An 18,317-nucleotide genomic window follows, 5' to 3' on the forward strand; every position below is an offset into this window, starting at 1 on the left:
AACAACAGGAAACAGCTGTTTTTCACAAAGGAGCATTCAAGGTTATATGCGCAACAGGTTGTATGCGCATATTATGCGCAACAAGCTGCTCACTTGCATGTTTGTTTTTCGCTCTTTGCTTGTTTGTTTTTCGCTCTTTGCTTTACTTGGTATCTACTGCATCAAATAATATATTATTACCTATTCTGTGATATTATTTTGTAGGGAGTTATTTAATTTTTACCGTGGAGTTACGAAATTTATCTGGATCCTTCTTCAGTTATAGAACTTTTTGGTACAGTATTTAGGCCTATAAGTAAGTTTACTTCTTCATGTTATAATAGAATCCCCATTATAACCCATAGCTCCATTTAGCTATCGCTCATACTAATACCGCAATAACAGACCAGAAAATGAAAATTTCCACGAAAATAATAAAATTATTATTACGGTACCGTAACTTTTATTCACAGATACCGTACCTGTAATCATTCACTGTTGGTTGATTCAAAGTTTGTTTTTTTTTTTTGTTTTCAGTAGCTTCCTTGAGAATCTTATTAGAGTACCTATAGGAATTGTAAAAAATTGACTAACTTATTATGAATAAATATTATTTTTATTCAAAAACAGAAATAATTGAAATGTCACTTTTTATTCATAATTTATACTCTATTAGGCCCTCTATGACATTTAAATTGCTAAAAAAGCCGGAACAATTCTCTATATAGTACGGTATTAAAAATATAAAAATAATTCAAATAATAAACTTCTTATAACTATAATACAGCTAGCTATAAAACATTATATTTACTTTATTTTTTAATTTAGTATAAATTTGATAATTACAGCATATTGAACTAATAAAACAACTCTTTTTTTTAAGATTGAGCAATGGAAAGAAGCACCAGAAATAATGAAAGAGCCACTACTCCTTGCTTAAAAGGTTCAGCTGTAATTATTGGTATAATTGTTATATTAGTTATTATTGCTATTGGTTATAGAATACTACATCCAATCATGAAAACATAGAATGCATCCCTTCAATCATGAAAGCCAGCAGGTAAGTCTCATCCGCACTATTATAGTAATTCATAAAAATTTGTTTGTTTTTGAATAGCTTCCTAGAGACTCTTAGTATAGAGTAGTACGGTATAGGAATTGTCAAAAAGTCAAATAGAAATAAAAAAGCTCCGATAACTCATAATGTTCCTATGAAATGGGATAATTTAATAATTTGTTAACAAAACAAACAAAATAATACTCAAATTTAATAGATTTGTTTAAAGTTTCTGCTTACCGTACTCTTAATTATTTTAATTTTAAGTCATTGCTAGCGTTCAGACTTTTCGTTGGAATTTTTATTTGTTTAGGTGACTGAGTGAATTTCACAAGAATTGATACCGGTAGTCCAGTACCGGTACAAAAGGAGAAAGTTAAAATATTGGAATTCAATTCAACGTATTATGATTAATATGGCTATGCGTCTATCAAGGACAAGGAATTCAACAAAATATATTTCACTAGCCGGCAGGCTCGCTTTGCTCGCCTGCATTTTTCATTTGAGCTTGCTTCCTTAGGTCGAAAAGTCAAAAGAGACTTTCAGGCTCGATTCGATCACCAGTTTTATTTTAATTAACTGTAGCGCAGGGTTGCAAAAATCTTTATCAGAATTAATCAATATTCAGTTATTTCTTAATTATAGATTAATATTGATGAGAATTATTGTATTCCAGTCTAATACTTATTTAAATTTGAAACAGCAATGATGTGGAGAACTTAACAAACATCTATATCTAACCCTCTTATAAGTATGAATTTACTTGAGAAATGTGGAAAAATGCATTGAAAACTCAATGAAAAACCTGAGAAAAGAAACCATTCGATTAAGCACCATCATTACTCAAGCTAAACCTGTGTACACTCTAGTGTTCACTTTCAAGCTCATTTATTCCTGAAACCCCTGAAAAACGAACTGAAAATAAAAATATATTAAACGGACCTGGTGTACCAAATTTGAACAATTTGTGTATTTAAGATAATGAAGAAGCTGATGAATTAGAAAAAAACGCCAATTTTGAGCGAAATATTGGAGTCCTCTCAACATAAGATATTTAGACCCTTGCTGAATCTCTGTAACCTGATTTGAAAGTTTTCAAAAGCTGTGTAAAGGCAGAAAAAAAACACCTGTTTAGGGCGTATCTTATTTGGCCGTAGGCTGTCTCAAGGCCCTTCTGATACAACGTCTTTTCAACTCAGTAGACCTGTGTACTGAACCAAATTAAAATAACTATTTTCTATCAATTATTGAAGTGATAAAACATAGCGAAACGCAAATTTTGGACGTATCTCTGACTGAATATTGAAGTTCTCTCATCGGAAAATTTTAGACCTAAATCCCTGTACCAAATATGAACGTTTTTTGTCAATTTGTTATTTACAAAGCGAAGAAAAAGAAGGCTGACAAATTCTCAAACTATCCTACGCCTGTGAGGCAAAAGGGTAACTGAGAAAGAATAAGAAGAAGGAGAAGGAAAAAACGCAGACTTTGGGCGTATCTTTTGGCGTTATATCAAAGCCCTTTCAATACAACATGGACCTGTTTAATAAGTTTTTCAGTACCTTAGATGAAGCTGTTTAACAAATTTTAACATTTTCTGTCAATTAGTTTTTAAAAGAGGTATAAAAAATACTGGAAAACGTTGAGAAACCGTTAGTTTTGCGCGTATCTTCGGCCTTATTAAGAAATCCACAGAAAACAATGTTTAAACCCTAGCTTAACTTCTGCACCAAATTTGAACATATTCTCTTAATTAGTTCCTGAAAAATGTGAGAAATCGTAGAAAAAGCTCTAGGAGAACCCAGTAAAACGCCTTGGGCGTATTTTTTATACATTCTGAAGTCCTCTAAAAAGGTCAAAATACACATGTATTCATTTATTCATGTAATATTTTATTATTATGTTTTATAACTTATATAAGGATACTTCCAATCACTCTTAGATAAAAAGTTTTAAATTTTTTTTGCAAACATTTTTGTTCTAAATTAAGGCATTCAATTATTATTTGTGCAATTTTTTTTATCTATTCATTTACTAGTAGTTCTGTGAACAGTAGACCTCACGCAGTATTCTCATCCACAAGTTCCTGATGTCACTTGTTTTAAATGTTAACAAACTCAGTTCACGTTTGAATTTGTATTCCATATGATATAATTCATCCAGTTCCGTGATAATCTTTCTATCTGATGAAAATTAATTATTTACAATCAAAAATGTTATAATTTCTCCAGCATTATTTAGTTCATTTGTTTATTTTTAATCACCTATTAAATTAGGGTTTTGGAAGGTGAGAATATTGATACTAATGGACACGAATAATAATAATACCATGACTGCAAAACAAAAAAATCTGGTGTGGCGCACTCACACAACTTTCCTCGCCGTTATGAGAATATTGATCACCTGACGCTAGTGTAAACGCGCATCTCAATTCAAAGATCTGAGCCAGCTGGTGACAGTTCAATAACGCTGGATACACACGAGATCTGCTATCTCTTCATAGTGAATGATTTAATAGAATCAACAGTTGCCAACAGTTTGCAATTGAATAATTACATTTTCTCAAATTTCAAGCTTATTTTCAATTTTAGGTGAAAATGTTACTGAACATTAATTGTAGAGATTTTCATGCTCAATCTTTTCTACTCAAAAATTTTTGTTTAAATTGTATCTGACGCCTGATAATTGGGAATCTAAAATCAAACTTTGCATAGATGGGGCGGAGCTCCTGAAATTTTTACAGATATGGGACTTGTGGCAGTTGATAGAGCTTATCAATGACTATTTTAGGTATAAATTTAATCAAAATCGTTGAAGCCGTTTTCGAGAAAATCGCGAAAAAACCCTGTTTTTGACAAGATTTTCTCCATTTCAGCCGCCATCTTGAATTGCATTTGATCGAAATTGTTCGTGTCGGATCCTTATAGTGTAAGGAACTTAAGTTCCAAATTTCAAGTCATTCCGTTAATTGGGAGATGAGATATCGTGTACACAGACGCACATACACTCATACACACACACACACACACACACACACACACACACACACACACACATACAGACCAATACCCAAAAACCACTTTTTTGGACTCAGGGGAACTTGAAACGTATAGAAATTTGTAAATTGGGGTACCTTAATTTTTTTCGGAAAGCAATACTTTCCTTACCTATGGTAATAGGGCAAGGAAAGTAATATTGAAACCAATGACCTTAAAGCTGCGATTAGACCAAAGATATTAACAAAATGTCAATAGCTCAATCCTTATAGATTATATTAGATTGAACATAACTTGTCATACACATGATGAATATGTGTGTTTGTCAACTTCCGTTCAATCTAATAGAATCTATAAGGATTAGGTTATTAACATTATGTTAATAACTTTGGTGTAAACCAGCTTAAAGATGCATACCTCTTTAAGGTCTTTGATTGAAACTATTAGACCTTATACAAATACAGTAATAGACTGGCTTCTCCACACATCTGTGTAATCACTTGTCAGCTGATTTATGATGAATAATTCTATAGTCTGATTTTTACCCTCTAATATTGGCGTATGAAGGAGGCTCCTTTTTCCTTTTATATTATCCTTGAGATGCAAAATTTCCAAAAACCTTGTATATACGTCGATTGACGCGCAATTTGAAAAGGCGGAACATACCTGTCAAATTTCATGAAAATCTATTACCGCGTTTCCCCGTAAATGCGCAACATATAAACATTTAAACATTAAGAGAAATGCCAAACCGTCGACTTGAATCTTAGACCTCACTTCGTTCGGTCAATAATTTTTGTCCTAACTGTTTGATTATTATTTTTTTCTTACTCATTTCTTATCAATTAATTTCTGTTTTTATAACCAATGGATGCCATATTCACTCAAAGTTAATAGACTTATTCTGTCTACTAACGTTGATATTCACTAATATAAGGTTTGTTTTGGCGTAAAGGTGTAAGCTTCTATATGTTGTAATTTTTCTATTCATGTAATAAATAAATACATTATACAATAATTATTAACTTAATATCTAATATACAAAAATATTCAATATTTGCCATTCCATTGTGCTTGATCATTTCTTGTAATTCTAATGATAGACTGAATTTTGTTTTTATTTTTATATTTTTTTGTATCATTGCTAATATTAAAGATGATTAATAATCGATCAATACTACCACTTATAGATTAGACCTATACTTGACCATAGGCTTGTCCTATCTTATGTTTATTCTGAAAGTTCAGTAATTTTACTGAATGTGGTGTGAAAATAGAAAAGTTTGATGAAAAATTCGAATTGGACGCAATTTTTTTCAAGATAAAAAAAATTGACTGTAAGTGAAAATATGTTGTGGTATTTCTCCATAATAAAAAGAACAAGACACATACACAATATAGTGGAATTGACAACATCAATGTCGTATAATTTTTATTGTTCAAGATTTACTTGATGAGCTTGATTCAGAATATTGTTTACCGGTAAACATTTTTCAATCCTAATTCAATTGTAAGATTACTGACTATAGCTGTAATTAATATTGTATTTTGTTCTGACTATAGCTGTAATTATTATTGTATTTTGTTCATTCAGGATCTCTCTGAAAAGCATATATGGAATGATGCGAAATGATAGCAACTCTCAGGAGTTTCAAAGTCAAGGATAGCGGCTGAATAGTGTGTCACCATTAATTTATGCGATCAATAGCTGGGATCGACAAAAACAAAATACAGACGCTTGAAAAATTTAGTGACTGCAAGCCACATGATTATGAATAGTGAAAATGACAACCTCGCCTCAAATAATCCAAGTAGTATTGTATTGCAGTCTTTCTCATGGCAACCAGCTGCTTGCAGTTGAAATAATCCAGTCAAATATCTTGTAAATTGCAAGCCTTTAGCATTCAATTTAGTACATGCAAACCATGCAGCCGCTCTCCTAAATTTAAAATTCCTTGGAGACCAAAATACGATCTTCCTAATACTTTTGACAATTGCAAAAATAATTTCAAATATTTCTGAGAAACTTTCTCCCTTCCACCACCCACTTATCTTTTGAAACATAGAAGTTATGTCAAAAATTTGACATAAAAAAGTCAAATTTTTTAAAATTTGAAATTGTTTTCTGCTCGAAATGTCTCGACATTGACGAACATAGGTTTAGCATTAATCAAAAATAACTATAGGTTGGATAAAAATTATCCAGACACTAATAGAAAAGAGACATTCTCTCCGTAATTTTGATACGAAATTCTTACGCATTACGAAGCTCCATGATTCTGAGAGAAGTGATATTCAAAAGGAAAACAAAATTTCGCGATGTTTTTCATTTCATCAGAAAAGTTAAATTTCCTTTTAATCATTCTACTCTGAAACTTGTTTAGCACTATTGGTCTATGTCTATCGCGGATGATATTCAACATCCAATTCTGACTGTCACAAAGTGAATTTTTGTGACGGATAGAGAACCGTCGTCCAGCATAAAATTAGCGAAATTATTCTATTTTAGAATAGGAACAGGATCGTCTGCCGGATATATTCTGTTAGATTTGTAGTTGTGTATACATTATCACTATCGCCGTCAACCCCTTTAAATTAGCAGCATTCGTATCATCTAAACGATAAGCGGCTACCGAGTCGGGTCAGTATCGCTCTTCATGAAATTTCTGGAATAGAAATATTGTTTACCGGCCTGAATTAGTGTAGTAATTAGTATCAGTGTCGTCATTAGCTGCACCCTTATCATCAGCACTAGTGGATTCAAACCCTGTCACATGACTAGTGGCGTGATCGGCTTTTCAGACTCCCATTGGTCAGCAAGCCCCTTTTCCCCCGGCCTCCTAACTTTCAGCGACCCGGTGTGGCTTCAAGGAGACCTGGGAGAGAGCAGTTGTTCGGTGGTTGAGCGTGAGATCGGGTCGCGAATCTCCTCTCCTTACGACGTTACCGACACTAATTATTATTCTATCTTGTGTTAACGTAGAATATTGTAGGTCGAGTTCCGAACAACTCGGAGTTAGAATTCCCTTGTGGGTTTTTCTTTCTTGTCAGCTATTTTTTTCCCGAATTCGTATCACTGGGGGTGAACGAATTATTCTTGGTTTTGAAACCTGTAAGGGATCTCAAGTTTGAGCTACAAACAGTTGAGTGGGGAAATTTAGCTAGGCTCTTAAGCAAATTATTTTTGAGGGCTTAATTCTTAAGTCTCGACTCTGTCGCTTCACGACGTTTAAGTTTAGTGCGGGAATTGGTTTGCTATTCTCCGTATTTAATTCTGCAGTGATTCAGGTAACTGTATGTTAGGACTGGTCACTTGTGTGCATTTCCTCTTCTGTAATAAGGTAATCTCAGTTTTTAGGGGTGTATTTTCCTTATTAATTTTCATACTATAGAGTGGCCCTGTATTTTAAATTCGCTTAGCAGTTTCTGACTTGCTGTAATTCCAAGTAGGAAAAGCCCAATCCTTTTCCTAGAGAACTCAGGTGCAGCTTGAGCTCGTCCTCGTCGAAGTTTCTAGACTGCGACATCCTTTCTCTTTCTCTCTCTTAACTTTTCCTATTCTATAACCCTTCTAGCTCTCAGGTACAGCTTGAGGACTTCCTCGCCGAAGTTTCTAGACTGCGGTAACCTTTCTCTTTCTCTCTCTTAACTTTCCCTATTCTATAATCCTTCTAGCTCTCAGGTACAGCTTGAGAACGTCCTCGCCGAAGTCCCCAGACTGCGGCATCCTTTCTCTTACTTTCTCTTCACTTTCCCTATTCTATAGTCCTTCTAGCTCTCAGGTACAGCTTGAGAACGTCCTCGCCGAAGTCCCCAGACTGCGGCATCCTTCCTCTTACTTTCTCTTCACCTTCCCTATTCTATAATCCTTCTAACTCTCAGGTACAGCTTGAGAACGTCCTTGTTGAAGTCACAGACTGCAACGCTTCCTGCTCTCAGGTACAACTTGAGAACGTCCTTGTCGAAGTTACAGACTGCGACGCTTCCCGCTCTCAGGTGCAGCTTGAGAACGTCCTTGTGAAGTCACAGACTGCAACGCTTCCTGCTCTCAGGTACAGCTTGAGAACGCCCTCGCCGAAGTCCCCAGACTGCGGCATCCTTTCTCTTACTTTCTCTTCACTTTCCCTATTCTATAGTCCTTCTAGCTCTCAGGTACAGCTTGAGAACGTCCTCGCCGAAGTCCCCAGACTGCGGCATCCTTCTTCTTACTTTCTCTTCACCTTCCCTATTCTATAATCCTTCTAGCTCTCAGGTACAGCTTGAGAACGTCCTTGTTGAAGTCACAGACTGCAACGCTTCTTGCTCTCAGGTACAACTTGAGAACGTCCTTGTCGAAGTTACAGACTGCGACGCTTCCCACTCTCAGGTGCAGCTTGAGAACGTCCTTGTCGAAGTCACAGACTGCGACGCTTCCCACTCTCAGGTGCAGCTTGAGAACATCCTTGTCGAAGTCACAGACTGCGACGCTTCCTGCTCTCAGGTACAGCTTGAGAACGTCCTTGTCGAAGTCACAGACTGCGACGCTTCCCACTCTCAGGTGCAGCTTGAGAACATCCTTGTCGAAGTCACAGACTGCGACGCTTCCTGCTCTCAGGTACAGCTTGAGAACGTCCTTGTCGAAGTCACAGACTGCGACGCTTCCCACTCTCAGGTGCAGCTTGAGAACGTCCTTGTCGAAGTCACAGACTGCGACGCTTCCTGCTCTCGGTACAGCTTGAGAACGTCCTTGTCGAAGTCACAGACTGCGACGCTTCCTGCTCTCAGGTACAGCTTGAGAACGTCCTTGTCGAAGTCACAGACTGCGACGCTTCCCGCTCTCAGGTGCAGCTTGAGAACGTCCTTGTTGAAGTCACAGACTGCAACACTTCCTGCTCTCAGGTACAGCTTGAGAACGTCCTCGCCGAAGTCCCCAGACTGCGGCATCCTCTCTCTTCCTTCCTCTAAATTTTCCTACCCTGTATAGCACGAGATCTCAGTCACAGATTAGAGATCGTCCCAGTCGCGGTTCTCAGACCAGCGAGAAGCTTGGGAGAATCCTTGTAAACCCTTCTCTATCCTCTCATAATAGTCGACATACTGACTATTAATTTAAAAGCGTTTCGGACGATTGAGAGTGATTCCCATACCCTTAAGGGCAGTTACAGATTGGCCCTTAATAACCGGCGCGCTGTCATCAGACTAGCGCGGAAATCCTATTTAGCAGTTTCAGAATTGCTGAAAATCCTTCGCAGCTGCAGGCTCGCGATTCAGAAATCCGACACCCGAAACCTCATCCTTTGAGCTTTAGTGATCATAAAATTGAAATAGATATACTACCTTTAGCTAGCAGGTTCAGCTTGCTGAGAATTATATCGCGATTCACAGATCGCGAGTTATTGAACAAAACCCCATTAGTTACAGGAAGGAACAATCCTATTAACGAATCTCCATTTCCCAAGCCCGATAAAATATTCCCTATACCTCAAACTCGGTATACCATATCCTGTACCTTATACCTCTTACGCCCCTCCAATCATATTGATCTAATACCGGTGCGCAGATTCAGTCTGCACACCGACAGCCCGCAGTCTCAGATTGCGAAAACCGTAACAAAAATTCTATATCATTCCTTGTTAAACTCCATCCCGAGTTCCTCCACCTACAACCTTTATTCCGGGCTTGCAGGTACAGCTTTGCTCGCCGTCAACTCGCAGTTGGTTCAGATTGCGTACTACCTTTACAAATATAATTATTTGTGGGGATCTGATATCCGGATCCGTATCCTTGGTTAAGGTTACCTCAATTCTCCCTATCACCCAACCTGAATTCCAAGAGCCGAGGGCCGAATCGGCCAACAACGGCACGGGCACACACACTTCCCTTCAAATTAAATACCTCCCGCCAAAGACAGAGGGTAAAGAATCAGGACAGGGGGAGAAGTGTAGGTCCAGTATCTCCACCAGTCAATACGGTCACCGACCCCGACCCATACCCGGCTGTAGCTAGTCCGCGTCGTAGCAATACTTCGCAATTATTAGAAAACCTAGAGGGTGGAATAGGAATTTCTAATAAAACTGGCGCCCAACGTGGGGCTAAGACGTCTGGCGCCCAAGTAGATCGTGAGCAAAGGTTAAGTAAACCCCAGTGCACGATGTCGGAACGGGGAGAGGAGTCTACACTCCAAGAGTACGAGGAGGACCAGGGAGATCACGAGACAGACACCACGGAGCGAGAAACCGACCCTCGAGTGTCGTGGGTGTACCGGCTGAGTAAGGAGGAAGCGGTCAACTACCTGGAGAGTCTTGGCCTGTCGGCAGTGGGGACTCTGACGGAGCTGAGGAGGAGGATGGTTGAACACCATCGGTCCCGGACCGCTGCGACCTCTCAGACTCGCCGGGACGATGCTATCCCAGGCACAAGCCGTGTCTACTCCGAGCCGTCCCTCCACAACAGAGTGAATCGACCAACAGGTATAGAGCCGGCACCACACCGCTCTTCAGGCACGTATAGTCAGGGCGCTGTATGTGATAAGGTAAGAAGTTGGAATTTACGTTTTGATGGTGTATCAGATGCTCCCAGTTTTATCGAGAGGCTCACTGAACTTCAGAGCGCATATGGGATATCCGGGGAACAATCTCTTATAGCCCTACCAGAGCTGATGGAGAGAGGGGCCCTACTCTGGATGCGGAATCGTCGCTCCCAGTGGAGGACGTGGGCTGACTTTGTAGAGGCGTTTAAACTCCGATACTATCCCCATACTTATAGTGACGATCTTGAAAGTCAAATCATTGCAAGGAAGCAGAGGGAGGGCGAACCGGCTGATGAGTATGCCGAAGCCCTACTCACTTTAATGAGGAGATTAGGAAGTTACGACGGGGATAGGATATATCAGAGGGTGTATCAGAATTTATTACCCAGATATAAGTTACATGTCCGAAGTGTAGGAGCCCAAAACATAGACCAGCTGTTAGATATAACTAGGGAATATGAGGCAATCCGTGCTGAGGAAAAACACTCTAGGTTGTCCTCACGGAATACTAAAATCGAGGACAATAAACGGGGAGAAAATTCAGCTAAGGCAACTACTAAACCACGGGAGACTAAAGTGATAGAAGAGAGTAGTACTAGTCAGGGTCCTGTGTGCTGGAATTGTAAAAAGACAGGACATTGGAGGTCAACTTGCCCCGAGCTTTCTAAGTGTAAGGAATGTGGGAAAAATCATGATCAGTGTAACTGTAAGTCCCAGAGTAAAAGATCGTCGGGAAATTCAGTAATTCATTCAACAAAGATTTTAAGCCCCAGAACCGTGTCAGGAGATACACGGACTTTCATTGATGTGAGTTTGGCGAACCAGAAATTTGTCGCTTTGATTGATACAGGATCGGAAAAATCCTACATCAGTACACAAGTTCTGAGAGCATTAGAACGTGAGGGGTCAGTAAAGAAAGAAAACTGCACACATAAAGCGATACTCGCTGATGGGAAGTCTGCTCTCCTCTCGATAAAAGTTTTTACCCAATTGAAAATAGAAAATATTTCTGTTTCTTTCCAGGCTGTAGTGATGGAAGGCCTTAAGCCTGACGTGTTGCTAGGAGTGTCATTTATGATTCAGCATAATTTAACTATCAATATGAGGCATAATAGAGTAGAATGGGAACCAGAGATAGTGGGAGCTATACGTGGTAGTAAGAGTTCAGCGAATACTTCTAAGGTGTCGACTGTAGCTGCCGTTAGACCAAGTAGGGAGGTCGGAGATAACGGGGTGTACATGTACGTAGGAGTAGAGGGGGTGGACCTGAATGCCGCTATAGATACCTCATCTCAAAAGTCATACGTTTCTAGTGAGATCGCGAAACGTCTTAAGATAGAAGGAGAGACCACTTTACCGGTCACTGTATGTGGCAAGGAGTATAAGTGGCAAGTGTCAGTTGTCCCAGATATTGAACCTCGTATGATTTTAGGAGTGGAAAATCTGCGTAAGATGGGAGCTGTATTAGAAATGCAACCCCAGGGAGTCCGATTACGGAGTAGGGAAGGGGAAGGTAGGTTATCAGTTGTCTCTGAGCAGGAGAAATTCGATAATTTTCTGGAAGAAGAAATCCGGAAATTCTCTTCACTCCCAGGACGGACCCATATCTTGAAACATAAAATAAAACTCCAGGAAGGAGTTGAACCCTTCAGACTTCGTCCCTATCCCAGGAACCCTATCATGCAAAAAGTGATCGATGAGGAAGTCGATACAATGCTTGAACAGGGAGTCATAGAACCCAGCTGTAGCTCGTGGAGTTCTCCTATCGTATTAGTAAAAAAATCGAATGGGAAAATAAGGTTTTGTATTGATTTTCGTAAACTTAATTCTGTGACTCATAGAGATGCTTACCCCCTCCCAAATATGACTGGTATTTTAGACAGGCTTCGCGATGCTAAATATATATCTACTATTGATCTGAAGAGTGGTTATTGGCAAGTTCCGTTAGATGAGGAGAGTAAAGAATTGACTGCTTTCATAGTGCCGGGCAGAGGTCTATTTCAATTTAAAGTGATGCCTTTCGGCTTACACTCAGCTGGAGCTACCTTTCAACGTTTGCTAGATCAGGTGATAGGGCCTAAACTCGAACCATATGCGTTCGCGTACTTAGACGATGTGGTGGTATTAGGGGAGACTCTTGAATCCCATAGAGAACATCTCGCAGAGGTTTTCCAGAGGTTGAGAGACGCAGGTCTAATTATAAATAAAGATAAGTGCAATTTTCTGAAATCTGAGCTGAAATACTTAGGTCATATTGTGACAGAGCAAGGCCTCCGTACCGACCCGGAAACGATTAGGGCTGTTAGAGATTTCCCTACCCCGCAGCGTGTTAAATCTCTCAGGAGCTTCCTAGGGTTAGCCTCCTGGTACCGTAGGTTCGTCCCTAATTTTTCAGAGCTAGCAAATCCGTTACATCGTTTGTTAAAGTTGAAGGTGAATTGGCAGTGGGGAGAAGAGGAGGAAACGGCATTTCAGAAAATCAAAGATGCTTTAACCTGTGCCCCAGTATTAACCTACCCTCATTTTGAGTTGCCCTTTGTGATTCAGACCGATGCCTCCGACGAAGGGTTGGGAGCTGTCTTGACTCAGGAGATTAATGGTGAGGAGAAAGTTATTGCTTATGCGAGTAGGGGTTTAAGAGGTCCCGAAGTCCGATATACCACAACCGAGAAAGAGTGTCTAGCTGTGATATATGCCCTGAGAAAATTTAAGTCATATGTGGAAGGTTACGAAATTACTGTGATTACCGACCATCAGTCCTTGAAGTGGTTGCATGCCATTCCCCATCCCACTGGTCGTTTAGCACGATGGGTAATGGAAATGCAACAATATAATTTGAAAATAAAATATAGGAAAGGGAAGTTCAACATAGTCCCAGATGTACTCTCACGCACCCCCTGTAAGGAGGAGCTCACTTCGGGAGAAACGAACTCCGAGGGTGGGGTGGCCCCTATCGCTATTGGTCGAGAGAACGACGATAGCTGGGTAAAGAAAATTAAATCATTACTGATTGCAGACCCCGAGAAATTCCCCGACTATACAGTTAGAGATGGGTTGTTGTATAGACACATTTGGCCTAGGAGGCGACTCCAGGAAGAGCAGAGTGCTGAGGGGTGGAAGCTTTGTGTCCCAGTGAGCTGTCGCTCTGAAGTTTTACAACAAAATCATAATGCTCCTACCGCGGGTCACTTTGGCATATATCGTACATATGACAAGATAGCGCGCCTATATTATTGGCCTGGATTGTTTAATGATGTTGCCACCTATGTACGGAGGTGTGATGACTGCATTAAGATTAAGGTAGAACAGAGGACCCCATATGGTCGCATGAAAAATCCCCGTAAATTGTTTCACCCTTGGGAGACTGTCAGTACTGACTTAGTCGGCCCGTTACCCCGTTCCAAGTTAGGACACCGTTACATAGTCGTGTTTCAAGATCAGTTCACTAAGTGGACGGAAGTGGCCGCCCTATCTAAGGCAGATAGCGCAGGAGTCACGAAAGCTTTCCGTGAACTGATTGTCACACGGTATGGAGCACCTAGGTCGCTCATTTGTGACAATGGAACCCAATACACTAGCAAGTATTTTCGCTCGTATTGTGAGGATAATGGCGTGAATGTGTTTTTCACCCCCCCATATTCTCCTAGTTGTAATCCTACTGAAAGAGTAAACCGTGTACTCAAAACTATGATACAAATCTTTGTAGGAGAGAACCACTCGGATTGGGACCGATATTTAAGAGAATTTTGTTTTGCGATGAATACAACTATTCATCAAGGTACCCAATATACTCCAGCTTATCTCAACTTCGGTAGGGAATTGAGGGCTCCAGGTGAGTCCGCATTCGAGTCTCAAGACGATCCACGTACGCAGGGTTTTGAAAGTAGTCAGGCCACGCTACAGAAAAATATTAAGGTATTAATTCAAACCAGGAAAATTGTAGTGGATAATTTGGATAAAGCATATAGGGATGCTAGCCGTTATTATAATCTTCGGAGGCGAGATGTTAAGTTATCCCCAGGTCAGTTGATATATAAGAGAGAACATTATTTATCTTCGGGAGTTGACCAGTTCGCCGCGAAACTTGCCCCAAAGTTCTCAGGCCCCTGGAAGGTAGTTGAGATATTGAGTCCTACAGTAGTGAAGGTTAAAGTAGCAGAGAATAAATTAGTGACTGTTCATGTGAAAGACATTAAGTTGTTGCCCCCATGTGTAGAGGAGGCGGAGGAGGAATCTAGCTCCGAAGAACAGGCGAACGCAAATTGCGTTGGTGGAGTGAAGTGCGGGTTGCCTATGCTAGCCTTAGACGGCGCAAGGTACGGGAGAAGCACTTTATTCAACTAGTTATTACGTTTCCCGTTAGATGCCGCGACAGGGTTGATTCACTGGTTTATTACTCCTCTCGTTGTCGCATCGCATAAGACGTTCGAACCTTTTCTTTCAGGATATTTTTGTTATCTGTTTATTGTAGGGTTGCTTTTATCGCGTTCCCGATAATGATAATCTTGTCTTTCTACACTGTCGTTACCTGAATATTTTTGTATAAGCCCATCTAGTCGTCTTTCTATTGCTTCAGTAGTGCTTCGACTCTCTTAGCAGTATGGCGCCTCGTCTTGGTCTACTTGATCGCTTTTTATCCATCGCTGAAATGCGTTCACGTAATGTGAAAAGTAGGGAGGATGTGGTATGGTTGTAGCCGGTATTCCCGACGTCGCCTTGTACGTTCAACGCCAATTCCCCCCCCCCCTCCTTAGTAGGAGTGGGGTGTCACAAAGTGAATTTTTGTGACGGATAGAGAACCGTCGTCCAGCATAAAATTAGCGAAATTATTCTATTTTAGAATAGGAACAGGATCGTCTGCCGGATATATTCTGTTAGATTTGTAGTTGTGTATACATTATCACTATCGCCGTCAACCCCTTTAAATTAGCAGCATTCGTATCATCTAAACGATAAGCGGCTACCGAGTCGGGTCAGTATCGCTCTTCATGAAATTTCTGGAATAGAAATATTGGTTACCGGCCTGAATTAGTGTAGTAATTAGTATCAGTGTCGTCATTAGCTGCACCCTTATCATCAGCACTAGTGGATTCAAACCCTGTCACATGACTAGTGGCGTGATCGGCTTTTCAGACTCCCATTGGTCAGCAAGCCCCTTTTCCCCCGGCCTCCTAACTTTCAGCGACCCGGTGTGGCTTCAAGGAGACCTGGGAGAGAGCAGTTGTTCGGTGGTTGAGCGTGAGATCGGGTCGCGAATCTCCTCTCCTTACGACGTTACCGACACTAATTATTATTCTATCTTGTGTTAACGTAGAATATTGTAGGTCGAGTTCCGAACAACTCGGAGTTAGAATTCCCTTGTGGTTTTTCTTTCTTGTCAGCTATTTTTTTCCCGAATTCGTATCACTGGGGGTGAACGAATTATTCTTGGTTTTGAAACCTGTAAGGGATCTCAAGTTTGAGCTACAAACAGTTGAGTGGGGAAATTTAGCTAGGCTCTTAAGCAAATTATTTTTGAGGGCTTAATTCTTAAGTCTCGACTCTGTCGCTTCACGACGTTTAAGTTTAGTGCGGGAATTGGTTTGCTATTCTCCGTATTTAATTCTGCAGTGATTCAGGTAACTGTATGTTAGGACTGGTCACTTGTGTGCATTTCCTCTTCTGTAATAAGGTAATCTCAGTTTTTAGGGGTGTATTTTCCTTATTAATTTTCATACTATAGAGTGGCCCTGTATTTTAAATTCGCTTAGCAGTTTCTGACTTGCTGTAATTCCAAGTAGGAAAAGCCCAATCCTTTTCCTAGAGAACTCAGGTGCAGCTTGAGCTCGTCCTCGTCGAAGTTTCTAGACTGCGACATCCTTTCTCTTTCTCTCTCTTAACTTTTCCTATTCTATAACCCTTCTAGCTCTCAGGTACAGCTTGAGGACTTCCTCGCCGAAGTTTCTAGACTGCGGTAACCTTTCTCTTTCTCTCTCTTAACTTTCCCTATTCTATAATCCTTCTAGCTCTCAGGTACAGCTTGAGAACGTCCTCGCCGAAGTCCCCAGACTGCGGCATCCTTTCTCTTACTTTCTCTTCACTTTCCCTATTCTATAGTCCTTCTAGCTCTCAGGTACAGCTTGAGAACGTCCTCGCCGAAGTCCCCAGACTGCGGCATCCTTCCTCTTACTTTCTCTTCACCTTCCCTATTCTATAATCCTTCTAACTCTCAGGTACAGCTTGAGAACGTCCTTGTTGAAGTCACAGACTGCAACGCTTCCTGCTCTCAGGTACAACTTGAGAACGTCCTTGTCGAAGTTACAGACTGCGACGCTTCCCGCTCTCAGGTGCAGCTTGAGAACGTCCTTGTTGAAGTCACAGACTGCAACGCTTCCTGCTCTCAGGTACAGCTTGAGAACGCCCTCGCCGAAGTCCCCAGACTGCGGCATCCTTTCTCTTACTTTCTCTTCACTTTCCCTATTCTATAGTCCTTCTAGCTCTCAGGTACAGCTTGAGAACGTCCTCGCCGAAGTCCCCAGACTGCGGCATCCTTCTTCTTACTTTCTCTTCACCTTCCCTATTCTATAATCCTTCTAGCTCTCAGGTACAGCTTGAGAACGTCCTTGTTGAAGTCACAGACTGCAACGCTTCTTGCTCTCAGGTACAACTTGAGAACGTCCTTGTCGAAGTTACAGACTGCGACGCTTCCCACTCTCAGGTGCAGCTTGAGAACGTCCTTGTCGAAGTCACAGACTGCGACGCTTCCACTCTCAGGTGCAGCTTGAGAACTTCCTTGTCGAAGTCACAGACTGCGACGCTTCCTGCTCTCAGGTACAGCTTGAGAACGTCCTTGTCGAAGTCACAGACTGCGACGCTTCCCACTCTCAGGTGCAGCTTGAGAACATCCTTGTCGAAGTCACAGACTGCGACGCTTCCTGCTCTCAGGTACAGCTTGAGAACGTCCTTGTCGAAGTCACAGACTGCGACGCTTCCCACTCTCAGGTGCAGCTTGAGAACGTCCTTGTCGAAGTCACAGACTGCGACGCTTCCTGCTCTCAGGTACAGCTTGAGAACGTCCTTGTCGAAGTCACAGACTGCGACGCTTCCTGCTCTCAGGTACAGCTTGAGAACGTCCTTGTCGAAGTCACAGACTGCGACGCTTCCCGCTCTCAGGTGCAGCTTGAGAACGTCCTTGTTGAAGTCACAGACTGCAACACTTCCTGCTCTCAGGTACAGCTTGAGAACGTCCTCGCCGAAGTCCCCAGACTGCGGCATCCTCTCTCTTCCTTCCTCTAAATTTTCCTACCCTGTATAGCACGAGATCTCAGTCACAGATTAGAGATCGTCCCAGTCGCGGTTCTCAGACCAGCGAGAAGCTTGGGAGAATCCTTGTAAACCCTTCTCTATCCTCTCATAATAGTCGACATACTGACTATTAATTTAAAAGCGTTTCGGACGATTGAGAGTGATTCCCATACCCTTAAGGGCAGTTACAGATTGGCCCTTAATAACCGGCGCGCTGTCATCAGACTAGCGCGGAAATCCTATTTAGCAGTTTCAGAATTGCTGAAAATCCTTTCGCAGCTGCAGGCTCGCGATTCAGAAATCCGACACCCGAAACCTCATCCTTTGAGCTTTAGTGATCATAAAATTGAAATAGATATACTACCTTTAGCTAGCAGGTTCAGCTTGCTGAGAATTATATCGCGATTCACAGATCGCGAGTTATTGAACAAAACCCCATTAGTTACAGGAAGGAACAATCCTATTAACGAATCTCCATTTCCCAAGCCCGATA

General features: G+C 41.0%; 1 protein-coding gene across 1 annotated transcript; it reads left to right on the plus strand.

Moving 5' to 3' along the window:
• Positions 1-10,162: 10,162 nt before the first annotated feature.
• On the plus strand, positions 10,163-14,884 carry LOC111046770 (transposon Tf2-1 polyprotein). Its single transcript, XM_022332395.2, has one exon. The coding sequence runs from the start codon at positions 10,163-10,165 to the stop codon at positions 14,882-14,884; it is 4,722 nt and encodes a 1,573-aa protein (XP_022188087.2).
• Positions 14,885-18,317: the final 3,433 nt, after the last annotated feature.

This window comes from Nilaparvata lugens, chromosome 8 (assembly GCF_014356525.2).
Source record: "Nilaparvata lugens isolate BPH chromosome 8, ASM1435652v1, whole genome shotgun sequence".
Lineage (NCBI taxonomy): Eukaryota > Metazoa > Arthropoda > Insecta > Hemiptera > Delphacidae > Nilaparvata > Nilaparvata lugens.

Coding starts and splice junctions, on each gene's coding strand:
- LOC111046770 (XM_022332395.2), top strand. CDS start 10,163: ATGTCGGAACGGGGAGAGGAGTCTACACTCCAAGAGTACGAGGAGGAC.